At 36.2% G+C, this 12,689-nt stretch overlaps 2 protein-coding genes across 2 annotated transcripts; one reads left to right on the top strand and one right to left on the bottom strand.

Moving 5' to 3' along the window:
* The first annotated feature begins 1,544 nt into the window (after window positions 1-1,544).
* Window positions 1,545-5,631, top strand: LOC105702785 (protein PRRC1). Its single transcript, XM_012430623.2, has 5 exons — window positions 1,545-1,731; window positions 2,275-2,769; window positions 3,896-3,998; window positions 4,116-4,473; window positions 4,538-5,631. Exons 1-5 carry the CDS (start codon window positions 1,641-1,643, stop codon window positions 4,649-4,651), a joined length of 1,161 nt encoding a protein of 386 aa, XP_012286046.1. The 5' UTR covers window positions 1,545-1,640; the 3' UTR covers window positions 4,652-5,631.
* Window positions 5,632-5,642: 11 nt separating this feature from the next.
* Window positions 5,643-12,081, bottom strand: LOC105702784 (translation elongation factor 2). The gene is made up of 14 exons (XM_012430622.2): window positions 11,968-12,081; window positions 10,896-11,110; window positions 10,613-10,806; window positions 10,056-10,264; window positions 9,722-9,955; window positions 9,246-9,359; window positions 8,910-9,056; window positions 8,406-8,646; window positions 8,042-8,209; window positions 7,521-7,810; window positions 7,197-7,406; window positions 6,934-7,116; window positions 6,494-6,751; window positions 5,643-6,260 (listed from the first exon to the last, which is right to left on the bottom strand). Exons 1-14 carry the CDS (start codon window positions 11,968-11,970, stop codon window positions 6,192-6,194), a joined length of 2,535 nt encoding a protein of 844 aa, XP_012286045.1. The 5' UTR covers window positions 11,971-12,081; the 3' UTR covers window positions 5,643-6,191.
* Between the last annotated feature and the right edge of the window lie 608 nt (window positions 12,082-12,689).

Raw genomic sequence — 12,689 nt, 5'->3', positions numbered from 1 at the left:
GAAATATTTCAAAGAGGCAAGCCAAATTATCGAAGGTCCATGGGCGGACCCATTCCCAAAATCATGGGCAAGAGAAGACGAGAATATTTATAAAATAGAAGCATGGCCTAAACGATTGATACGGCTAAACAAGGCGAAAATTTTTGGCACTCCACGGGACTCTACGGGACTCTACGGGACTGTGCAGCAACTCTCCGGAACTCTCCGGGACTCTCCGACACTCTCCGGCACTCTCCGGCACTCTCCGGCACTCTCCGGCACTTAACAACACTCAGCGGCACTTTACGGCCTTCGATTAGGCTCGAAAACACTCGAAAAACGCTCGATGACGCTCGAAAACGCTCTGAAAATGACCGAGAAACGCTCTATAACGATCGAATATACTAGAATATCACTCGAAAACGCTCTGAAAATGCGTGAAAACGCTCGAGAATGCTCTGAAAATGATCGAGAAACGGTCGAAAACGTTGAAAAACGCTATAGAAACGCTTCAAAATGCTCGATAACGCTAGTAGGGAAATGTAAAAATCATACGCGAAATGACTCGGCTTACATCCCCAGTTAAGAAGTAAGCCTTGTACGGCATTGCCGTACCGTTAGTGTATCCGGCAGCTTCCGTCGGCACCTAGTACGTCGTAGCTTAGCTACGACGTGCAAGGCTACCTGGTTCAGGTTGTCGGTTGCGCGATGCGTTGTTTCGCTCTGGCGGCATCCCGCGGAGACTCTGCCTGCTGTAAGCCGGGACAAGCCCGTCGACTGAAACTTGTATTCGCGGGCCGACAGTCGAACTGGGTTAGTCGCCGGTGACGGTGGAAACTGCTGGATTGTTCGCGTTAGAAGTAGGATGCCCTTCCGGCAAATTATATCCGTAATTCGATGCCAACTGGCAATGTACTCGGCGACTTACCCTGTACTCTGCGGCGAGCGTTGTATGGACGGATGAGTATGGTATGCGAGTGGTGTGTTGTATGGACGGATGCGTATGGTATGCGAGTGGTGTGCTGTATGGGTTATGAAATCATGGTTCTGCGAGTTCCTGGGACGCCGGGAACTCAGCGGAACCAGGTGCCTATGCTTAGGCGGGTCCCAATCACAGCGGCCTCCTCGTGGCGGGACCTGGGGGATCGGTACCATCCTTATAGGATAACACCGATTCGCGAACTAGCTGTGAAGTAGAATTTAATTAAGATACAATTTTTCATCTTCCCGTAATTTAAATAAGGTAAGTAAAGAGTAAAGTCAAAGAGGACGCCACGAGTGCTCTTCCCTATTGTTCCTACGTGTTCCCCCTTGCAGCTTTACACCCAGCTTAAACCCGTTGTAAATAATTAAACTTCGGTTAGTCTAGTTCAATTGGACTTCGGTTTAAACCGTTTACAGCAGGTTGAATCAAGTATAAACCAGTTAAACTTCGGTTAACGTAAGTTGTGGAATCGGACTTAAGTAATTGATGCTATAAATTCGTTCTAATATAAGCTCATCGCGGTACATCAACCATATGAGGTTTTGGAACACACTGAATTAGCGCCACATGTCACGTGTCGTTGATCGAAAATAAATTTCTTGTTTTCTTGTCACATATCAAATAAGTATTTGGAAACCAGGGATCTGCATCATCGTAATTATTATATTTCCGTACAATGGCTGACGAATCCAACGGGGAATCCACTTTCGAATTTGTAGACAAGAAGGCGGATGAGTTTTCCGTTTCTGGAGAAACAACGAAAACGGGTATCGTCCGATGCAAACAATTTATTTACGCCAATGTTTTGTTCCAGTCAACGAAAGTTTGTTATTTCGAGCTTGTTACAATAAGGATTCGATTAAGAGGCACTGTTTGACGTAAATTAGGATACAGAATGCCATCGAAACTAGCTTAATATGATGATAATTCATTGATTAAACCTTTATATGATTATGTGACTTACAATATTTCTCATAAACACGTCTATTCACTGTAGACAAATCTGCAGGATGTAGATAACGAAGGCAGTGATAGACTGTTGAAACTTTATGTATTCAGTCTTTTTCTAAATGTTTCTTCTCAATCTTGTTTGTATATTTAAAATGTTAATAATTCAGCTGCAGTAGTCCTGGTTTAGCTCATTACAAACTTGTTAGAAATGTGTTATCGATAATAATTTCAGTTTAAGAGATTATATTCCTTTCATTGCCTAAAAAGTGTGTTAAATGTGTATTAATAATACATCTGAAAAATAGGTAGTCTTTAAAAAAATATTGAGAGTCATGAATTTGTATTTTATTATTTTTTAGAATCTTTAAGCAGTTTGTCATCTTCTGCTTCTTTCCTAACACCACTTGGTATCTCAACTTCCACTGGCAATTTACTGTCCAATGTTGCACCGCCTACGGCATTGCCAAGTTTTATTACAAGTCCTACAAAACCATCGGTTGAATCCAATATTATATCTAAAGACAACAATGCATTAAATCCCTGCAAAAATATTGACCCTGTCAAAAGTCAACCATTGCCAAATGTCAGGAATCAAACGAAACAATCACATTCAATGGAAGAAAATCCTCCGATTGCCTCTACTTCATCGTCGACTATTATTAATCAGAATGTAGAAAGTGGATCATTACTTGAGAATCCATTGCATGAAACTGGTGTCACTGGCGGTGGATTATTTTCCTGGGTGAAAGAGACTATGGCAAACAGCCACGTATTGAGCAAAGTAGCTGAAAAGGCAAAGAATAGCGTAAATTCTATGATAACTACTCTGGATCCACAGATGCGTGATTTTATTTGTAAGTAATATCAACAAAGTTGTATATCTGTTACGATAAGAATATTTAAGTTACTTTATTTTCACTTCACCAAACAGAAATGTCATAATAACGAAAATTTGTATCAAAAATTGAATCCAACTTCTAAAACAAGCCAGGAATTAAACAATATTTGCAATTAGTTTATATCTATATTACAGATTATAAATATCATATCATATTAACAAATATATATATATATATATATAAGTTGATATGTATAATACAGATGAAACAATAATATGTTTGGTATGTTTATGTTTTATCTTTTAAATCGTTCAGTTCAATTTTCCTGTCTTTTATACATTTCTTTCTTCTGAATAACTTTTGCTTCAAATTATAGTTTATTTTGTTCTTCTGTCTTGTTTTTCTGTTATATGAAAAGTCATTTGGTACCCATTCCCTACTGTAGTAAATTCCTAGTATATTACTGAGAATTCCATTCTTCTTTTTTTAAAGTGAGCACTATCATATAATTTCAGAAACATAAAAATAATTTTACATTTTTTATTTTGTCCCGCCCCACATTAACTTGACAAGAATTGTTTGCTGGATTTACCAGAATTATAGTTTTACATTTTTTAAATACAATTAAATGACATAAAATGCAAATATTAAATGGAAATTGATACTCTTAAGTTATTGCATCATAAGTGGGGTGGTCGAAGTATTTTTAGCAGAGCTCCAACCTAAAACCAGTCGAAGGATTTCTTTCGTGATAAAATTTCTGTCAGTAAAAGTTCTGTAGTTATTATTAATGGTGATCATTTCAATTTTTTATAAAAATATCCATGGATAAATATTTAATGACAGATGTCATTCTTTAACAATTTTATATTAGTTAACTAACTAAACCAAATAAACAATTAAAGTAGCACGACTGTTGCTATCATTGTACAGTACTAAACTATAGTTGTATCTAAACTTTTGTCAAAATATTTCATAAACCGAGACAGTGTTATATTTATTAAATGACCAAAAAACTTTTTATGCAAGGGCACTTCAAATTGTGTACATTTGATACATGATATCTTTGTTATTATGCCATAAGACATGTTAGTAAGTGTGCAACGATACGTACGGGAATTCCTCCAAATGTACGTTTCAGATTCCGGTGGAGATGTAGAAATTGTAGTTGCTTCCAATAAAGATGTGAAAGTAAGTCCTGTTCGTGAGGCATTTCAAAGTGTCTTCGGAAAGGCAACTGTAACGTAAGTATTGTTCCGTATTATTTTACACCGTAAATGTTATGTGTGTTCTAACTTTTGTTATAACACTAAATTAGAGGTTAAACGTTAGAAATAATTCTAGGAAATATTTAATTTCAGCGGTGTTTCTGTGAATACAACTGCTGTGGCTGAGCAGCCAGTTGGATTTGCTGCTGGCGTGAAAGGAGCCGAAGAAAGAATACATTCTGTTCGTAACAATTCTGCTCTTCCAAAAGATATCCCCATTGTTGCAGTTGAAAACTTTCTTCTTGAAGTTGGTGAAGACAAGTGGTATGACCTTGGGGTCATTCTTTTGAACGATCCTAGACATAATGTAACTCTTCAGACATTTACACAAATGACACCTGTACCAAGTCAGATAGTGGCATTGGCCCAAGAATCTACTCCTAAAGATTATCCACTGAGTTGGTCAGGTCTATCCATTACGATTGGCAGTTTAATGGCAACAAACTTACAGGTTTGTATGCAAAACAATAATTGTCATTGCTATAAAAATTACCTGCTGTATCTTGATTTTGCAGGTTTCACATAATGAATGGCATCATGCACTGACAGGTGTATCTCGAAGAAATATTATTTTCTTAGCTGCTCAATCTTTAGCTGGAATATACAAAAACACAATAAATCCAGTCTAATGACGAAATGATAGAAATTCAGAAAATCTAATTATTTCATAATTATGTGTAAATACTACTAAGTAATTCTATTATCGCAACTTCTGAAAAAAGATCATTTTGATTATCCAAGAAGTACATACCGTACTAATAAGGATCAGGACATTTTTAAACCATTTATAGTATATGGAAAAAGACTATGGTACAGGTTATGTAATATTTTTACTTACAGAGTCCTTTAGAAATCCATTACTACTGTACTTTAATATTTATAAACAAAATTATATATTTATGTATAATCACTCAAAAAATTTCTTTATAATTACATATGTTCATTGTAAGGAAATTTAAGTTAAGTTTATATCGCCAACATTACCATTATTTAGTAGTGATAAATGATGTTTAAAGTATCATTTATTCTTTTAAGAAAGAATATCACTTATCCAGACTATCATATAATAAAATCATGAAATATATTTTGCTCACATGCTTCTATAATAAATACGAGCTAATAATGTGCTTTGGACAAATCACAGGTACAGGTTGCGTAATCTTCAGTTTTATATAATTAAAAAGTTTAATACAATATTAGAATAATGAAAACTTGGCAGTACATGGTAGTTTTGTCAGAGACTGATTCAGAAGTTGATCCGATATGGGGAGAAGTGCTCAAATTGTAAGATACAATATTTGTATATATTTTAAGCAAAACAAAAATCTTATTTCGTCGCTAAATTTCATATCCTGAACACGAGTTGATTTTCGTGAACTTACTCTGATGGAAACTTGTAGTTGTATCGAGTCCCCTTACAAATTTTTTTTATGTGCGTAACGGTATCGGCTGCAATAGCTGCCAGTCGTTCCTTTCACCTTTTCTCGTTTCTTTACGATCGTTCAATGAACTGGATCGGACGTTATGTAAAAGAAACAATATAATATTTGTATGTATGTACATATGTGTTGTGCAAAGGTTTAAACATAATAAATTGAAATGGTTTAATTTTTACGATTCTTTAATTTTACGGTATTGCGGTAATGAGTACATGATTCTTGAGGCAATTGTGTAAATTACCAATATCTTTAGAGAAGTAAACGGAAAGTAAGAATGGAAGGAATCTGGATCGTAATAACAAAATATTGTAAAAAATCGTAGAAGCCATTTGCTCCCACAAAGTAACACGGACATCACAATCCGCAGCAATTATATCAAAGATATTTAACTGAAGTAATTACATCATACAATACCTAAGTCTTCCATGCAACGCAATAATTATTTCTCAATGTGATAAAATAAGATCCACCGTGGTCCACGGTGGTATGCTTAATTATAAATAAATGTATAAAACGTCCCCCCCTTCCCCCTTCGTACTAGCACGACTTTCCGCCAACGTAATTACAATTCGTTAATTTCATTTTTATATTTAGAGTTTTATTTCCCACGGGACTTTGCGCAAAACAAAATCATTGAACGACAGATGGTAAGTTTATACGGCTTCAGCGATATTCATTGAAGTATAACATTTAAATAGATGTTTAAACGTACTGCGCGAATCCAGAATAGTTACAATTTGTCGAGATAATAACTCAAATCAGGGAGACCCTCCTTCAATCCTTTTCTCTTACGCGTGTCCTAGAAATAAGAAAAACATAGTTATTATTATACACCAGGAAATGGGTAAACGAATAAAGTGAGAGCGGATCGTTAAATTGTATGTTTCCCTATTCTGGCATAACAGATCAATACCGAAACACCAAAACAAAAAACGATTGATCTTCCACGAATTAAAAAATGTACCAATCACGTAATCATGGTCACCAGTTATGATCGTGGAGGGACAAATTACAGTGTTTAAAGGTTCTCACCTGTACGACTTGGTATGGTCGTGTGCCGGATTCCAATGGATCACCAGGAAGGATTTGCCAGTGGTCAAACACGCACTGTGGGAAGGCTTGCCCTCCGGTATTTGAACGAAGATCAGCGGTAAACCCGAATGATTCGTTTACGGGCAGATATGCTTTGACCACAAACATTGGAGTGCCAGCGACTTGCTGTTCCTCGAACACATGACCACGTCTGCGATTGAGTACTCCATAAATTCCACCAACTGCTACTTCAGGACACTGCAAGTAATAAAATATACCGACATACTATAAAATCCGTAAAACGTACATTCCGTAGAGAAGAAAAAATATAAATGGTTTCCACGCATATATGTATATGAATATTTAATGAAAAATTCTACCAAGTTGTTTGTACAAGTTAATGCAGTTTCAGAATTAAACAATGCCCATAATTATATTACCTGGATCTCACAAAGATAAACAGGCTCCATGATCCTAGGAGCAGCAGTCAGAAGGCAAGCATAGAGACACCGTCTCGTCGTGGGAATAATTTGTCCACCACCTCTGTGAATAGCGTCAGCGTGCAATGTGACATCGTAGATATTGAAGCGAACGCCTCTTAGATTTTCTTCCGAAAGAACGCCCTGTAAAACAATAATTGATTAGTACGGTTCATCGTGACACCGAGGATAAGACTGCTTATCAATTAATCCAAGATGCCTACCTCTTTCGTTGCCCAGTCGAATCCAGCGACAACGGAATCTTTAATTTCGTTAAGATATTGCACTCCTTTTGTGCAATCAATGAGTATATTGGGTCCAGTTCCATCGGGTCCGAAACACCAGACTTTCCTAGCCTCTGTGACGTCATAATCATACTTTTCACTCAAATATCGCGCACGGACTTTGAAGTCGTCTCTTGGATTGACTTCACCCTATAAATCAGAGATTTGTGAATTGTTTTTAATAAGATATTCCTAAGCCTTTTAAATGATATATAATTCTTAAAGCTGTAACATCTCACTCAAACAATATCCGTTCATACGTACATTGTCAATGTCCTCAGCAAGTCCATCTGGCATGGGCTGAGCTTTCATGAAAAGACGATTGTGCTTGTTGGGAGATTTAGATAAACACATCTGATTTGATTCCTCGGATACAGTTTCTCTATACGACACGACCGGATCGGATTTCTTGATCGGGATACACGCGTGGTCTTCTTCAAGATCCTTCAAACAAATTTCAAGATGAAGTTCACCAGCACCAGCGATAATGTGCTCTCCAGATTCCTCGATGATGCACTGGACCATAGGATCAGACTTGGCTAAACGCTTCAATCCTGCGGCAAAACGAACAAATTATTCACACACATGGAAAATATATTGATTGGAGTCAATAAATTACAGAAAAAAACGTTCAGTAAATGTCAAATAGTAAGTAATCATGGTTTTCATAGCCCAATGCTCAAATGCATTTTCATCATGTATCCAGTAATTAATCAATACTGGTAAGACTAGAAGTTTCAATTCATGGAAAAAGAAAAACAATGTTACAAATGGTACAAACATACCTTCCACGAGCTTGGGTAAATCTGCCGGATTTTTGGGTTCCACAGCAACACGTACGACCGGTGATACCGAGAACTTCATTACTTTCATGTTGTGTGCATCTTTATAAGTCGTGATGGTACCAGTTTTAACTAAGAACTGATCTACTCCAACCAAACCACAAATGTTACCTGAAAAAGTACATTATTTCACATTATGGATACGATTTATAAAACACGTAAAATGAATAGTATGAACAAGTTAATGAAATATTAGTCTGTCATTAATTTTCCTTTAGATCGGGTTTATAAGATTCATCGTAAAAAGAAAAAAGAAATAAATGGCCATTGGCAAAAGCAGTCTTAACGTTTGAAGCAAAATACTTACCACAGGGTACATCCTCGATAGCTTCAACGTACCGTCCCATCATAAGAATGGTACGCTGGATAGCCTTCTCATACAAGTCTTCTTTCTTTCCTGGCTGGAAGTTAGGTCCCAAAATACGTGCTTTCATGCCAGTTGAGACTTTTCCAGAAAATACTCGCCCAAAAGCATAGAATCGACCTTTGTCAGAGGTCGGGACCATTTTAGATACATACATCATAACAGGCCCTTCAGGATCACAGGTCTATGAACAATAAAAGTGCTTTTATTGTAATTAAATTAAATGTTTAAAAAAAAACTGTAATGTATTTAGTTTATATCAGTTGGCCGTTCTATAAGTACATCAAATTATTTCAGAACAGGTCTGTGAAGAACAATCATCATTATAAATTTCATATATAAAAAAAAAAAAAAAACTTGATATTAAGCTTAAATTGAATCTTTATTAGTTTATCATTGTATAGTTTTAAGTTTATTAGCTTAAGATATATTTAATTGAACAATTACCTTAATACCAATAGCTGCATCATCATCTAAAGGTCCTTCATACAGCATTTCCATACGATACTTTTGAGCTGTCACAGGTGATGGTAAATGGATGGCTATCATCTGAAGTAAAGCTTCTCCAGCAGGTAACCATGTTCTCATTACAACCTACAAAAACACTGGATTTAGAATTGATTATCTATTACTTTAAAAGACAGCCACCAATTAGTTAAATAATCAGATTATAATATCTCGGCACATTGAATACGTAGAGGTGTCAGAAAAAAATGGTTAATTGCTCATCATAGAAAGCACGCTATGATAAATTAAAGCGATTACATAATTTAACAGTTATACCTTCAGAAGTGCTTTGCCATCTTTGTCCTTGTCTTCAGGTTTTAACGTAATTCCTAATTTCTGAAGGAGAACGTCAGCTTTTTCTTTTTGATAGTTCATAATGCAGTCGAACACCTGTTAAACAATAAATACATTGTTATTATACTTAAGTACTATAAAATATGCAAGAGAAATTGAGATAAATCATTTAAAATATTTTGCTTTAGTGTACTTAATAAAATTGTAGTGTAAATGCCATAGCGTACTACTAGTGAACATAAAGATAGAGGTTCAGTAGCATCGTTTAGACATTTTCACCATAAATTTATTCTCCTTCCATTTACGTACTGTCAACACTATCAATGTGCACTGGTCACCTTGGATCAAGATGACAAGTACACTAGAGCGAGACCCTTATGTACTGGAAGGTAGTTTCTAATAGATAGTGACAAATATACAAACATGTAGCTTAATATTATCGACAGGGTAAATCTTACCTTATAGATGGGATCCAAGACGTACATACAGAAGGACCGTTTATTATCAGTTTCCTTCTGTTTGCTCCACTTTTTGGTATTAGGATTGAAAAAAGATTCTCCCCACAACCTGTTCATTAATTTGACCACATCTATTTTGAACTTTTCTGCATACATTTCAGAGAACTGCTTCAATGTAAAAGCCCAACCATGGAGGCCAGAGCCAAAACCAACAGATCCTTTACTTGGGTCTACCTGTACCAAAAGGAAAATAAATATATAAAATTATTTAAGTTTGACAGTAATATATTATATTTTTATAGCATGCTAATGATTTCTAAAGCCAACAACTTACGCGAACTTCACCCATAGGACCATCATCATCAGAATATGTAGCAATGATAACATTGACATTTTCAACAATACGTTGGAAAGTTTGATACAGATCTTCGCTATCAAGTTGCAATTCTAACAATGCACGGTCCATCTTATTCATGAATAGGACAGGCTTGATACGCTCGGCAATAGCTTGACGCAGTACAGTTTCCGTCTGCACGCAAACACCTATTTGGAAGATCAATGAAAATAAAATACACATCACAGGGTGTCAAAAATAGAATAATACTAGAAAATCCTTCAATGACATTAAAAAACAAAAATATAAGGAAAATTGTAACTAATTAAATAATTGTAAATTCTGTGTTGTAGCGTATTACTACCAGACATAAAGATAGAGGTCTAGTAATAGCGTTTAAACACAGAGATTTTGCTCTCCTTCCATTGTCGCACTGTCAACACTGTCCATATGTACAGACTCATTGCAAAGCACAAAGCCAATACATTACAGAGTGACCCTTATGTGCTGGAAGGTAAATAAAAAAAAAAATTCAAATTAAAAATGGTTTCACTTACCAGAAACGCAGTCAACTACGACGAGAGCTCCATCTGTGACACGTAGAGCAGCTGTTACTTCACTAGAAAAGTCCACGTGCCCAGGTGAGTCGATAAGGTTAATCAAGAAACCCTTTTCTTCTTTATCACGCTGATCTGGATTTGTAATGAATACCAGATCTTTTTCATCAAGTTCAAAGAACATCGAAATAGCCCTGTAACACGTCATAAAAACTTATAAAATAAATGTTATCAAAAGTACTTTAGAAGTAAACCAATCCTTTGTAATTCCACTTGGACTTACGTGGATTTAATGGTGATACACCGTTCCTGCTCATCTTTACGAGTATCGGTAAATCGTGTTTCACCAGCCTTGGCTCCAGCAATGATGCCAGCTTTAGATACAAGGGAGTCTGTCAATGTTGATTTTCCATGATCGACGTGTGCAATAACGGACATGTTTCGAATATTTTTCTTTTTGTCCATCATGGTACGGATCTCGTCTACCGTAAAGTTCACCTGGAATAATGCAATATTTTTATACTCTTGAGAAACATTAATTGAATAATGTTATATAAATAATTGAAAACATTTATAATCTTCATGAACTTTAACTCTTAGCGCTCCGTTGCTTCCGCTATGGAGACATTCGTCATAACGTTCCGAAACTTGCGGAGCGCAAGAGTTAATAATAAACGATCCATATTATTATAACTATCCACATTATTTTTTTAACTATTATTTATCAAGAATTTAATGCTTTTGAAAATTTATTCTATTATTGCGGTACACTTAAAAAAGAATTACTTAAGACCTTTAATGTCTACATAAATCGAAATAGATCAAGATTAGAAACATAGGGCATGGTAATGCACAGATGGTTCTTATGTTTCTTAATTTAAGGAAGACCCAGAAGGAGCAGATACATCTTGTATAAATTCTAGAAAGTTTTCGTACCATTTTATCGGAGAATTTGAAGAATTATGCGTTCATTTGCAATTCCGAATAAAAATCGTTGATAATAACGCGGACGCAGCTTGCGAGACACGAAGCCCCGTGACACGTTGCTCAGAGATCAGAGGATTTCGACAGATTTTAACTTTCCTGTGCTTTACGGCTAGGATTTTTAATTTAGAATTTCCTACAATTGTCGGTCAGGTGTTTTTATGGAATTTTGATTCGATTTCGCTCTTAGAAACGTTCCGGCATTTTTTGGAAACGATTTTCGACGAGAGTTGCGCAATTGAAAGCGATCTGCCAGTTTTCCGATTCTCCACTCCGTTTTGATATTCCGCCTTGAAAAATATAGACGTGGCCGTGTTGTACGCATTTTAAGCTTTCCAATTTACGGGTTATTGTCAAAATAGAATACGTACCATCTTGGATGCGGTCCGATTTCGTTGGCCTGGTTAGAAATATACGTTCGCCAACAATGGCGGACTCCCTCGGAAAGAAAGCCGTGCACTGCTGAGCACTTTACCAGACTGCATACCCACCCTGTGAGCAATCTTCTAACCAGTTCTTCCTAGTTCTATTTCGTTCTAGTGTAATTTCTAACAGTTGGCAGCCAACATTTACTTAATTCAACTTGACAGGGATATAATGACCACGTCTCAATCGTACTCCTAAATCCGGGATTTATCGAGTTCGGATCCAATAAATCCGAATGTAAGGGTCGATCGAGACACTCAGGATCAAATCAGCATAATTATTAATGCAATGGAGATATGCGATTTATCGGATCCAAACCTAGTAAATCCAAATTTAAGTATCGATAGAGACGCTCAGAATCAAATCTGCGTATTTACTAATGATACATCTCCATCGTATTAATAAATACACAAGTTTAATTCTGAGCGTCTCGATCGACATTTAAATTCGGATTCATTAGGTTTGGACCACTGAAATATATAGTAAACTGGAACGCACGCCACGCTTTAGAATACACGACGAGCTTTGTCCCAGGCATAGATAAATTTGACTGTCTCTGCACCCTTGTCATACAGAGTTCAGTACGCATTAGTGCGACGCAGATAGCGATGGGCGACTCTCCATCATTGTTTCATCTTTAAAGAAAATATACCTATCCTTGTTTAAG

This window comes from Orussus abietinus, unplaced genomic scaffold, assembly GCF_000612105.2.
Source record: "Orussus abietinus isolate OABI.00-Male unplaced genomic scaffold, Oabi_2.0 scaffold117, whole genome shotgun sequence".
NCBI classification, from domain to species: domain Eukaryota; kingdom Metazoa; phylum Arthropoda; class Insecta; order Hymenoptera; family Orussidae; genus Orussus; species Orussus abietinus.
The sequence above is the reverse complement of the archived record's forward strand: the minus strand, read 5'-3'. Positions and strand labels throughout refer to the sequence as shown.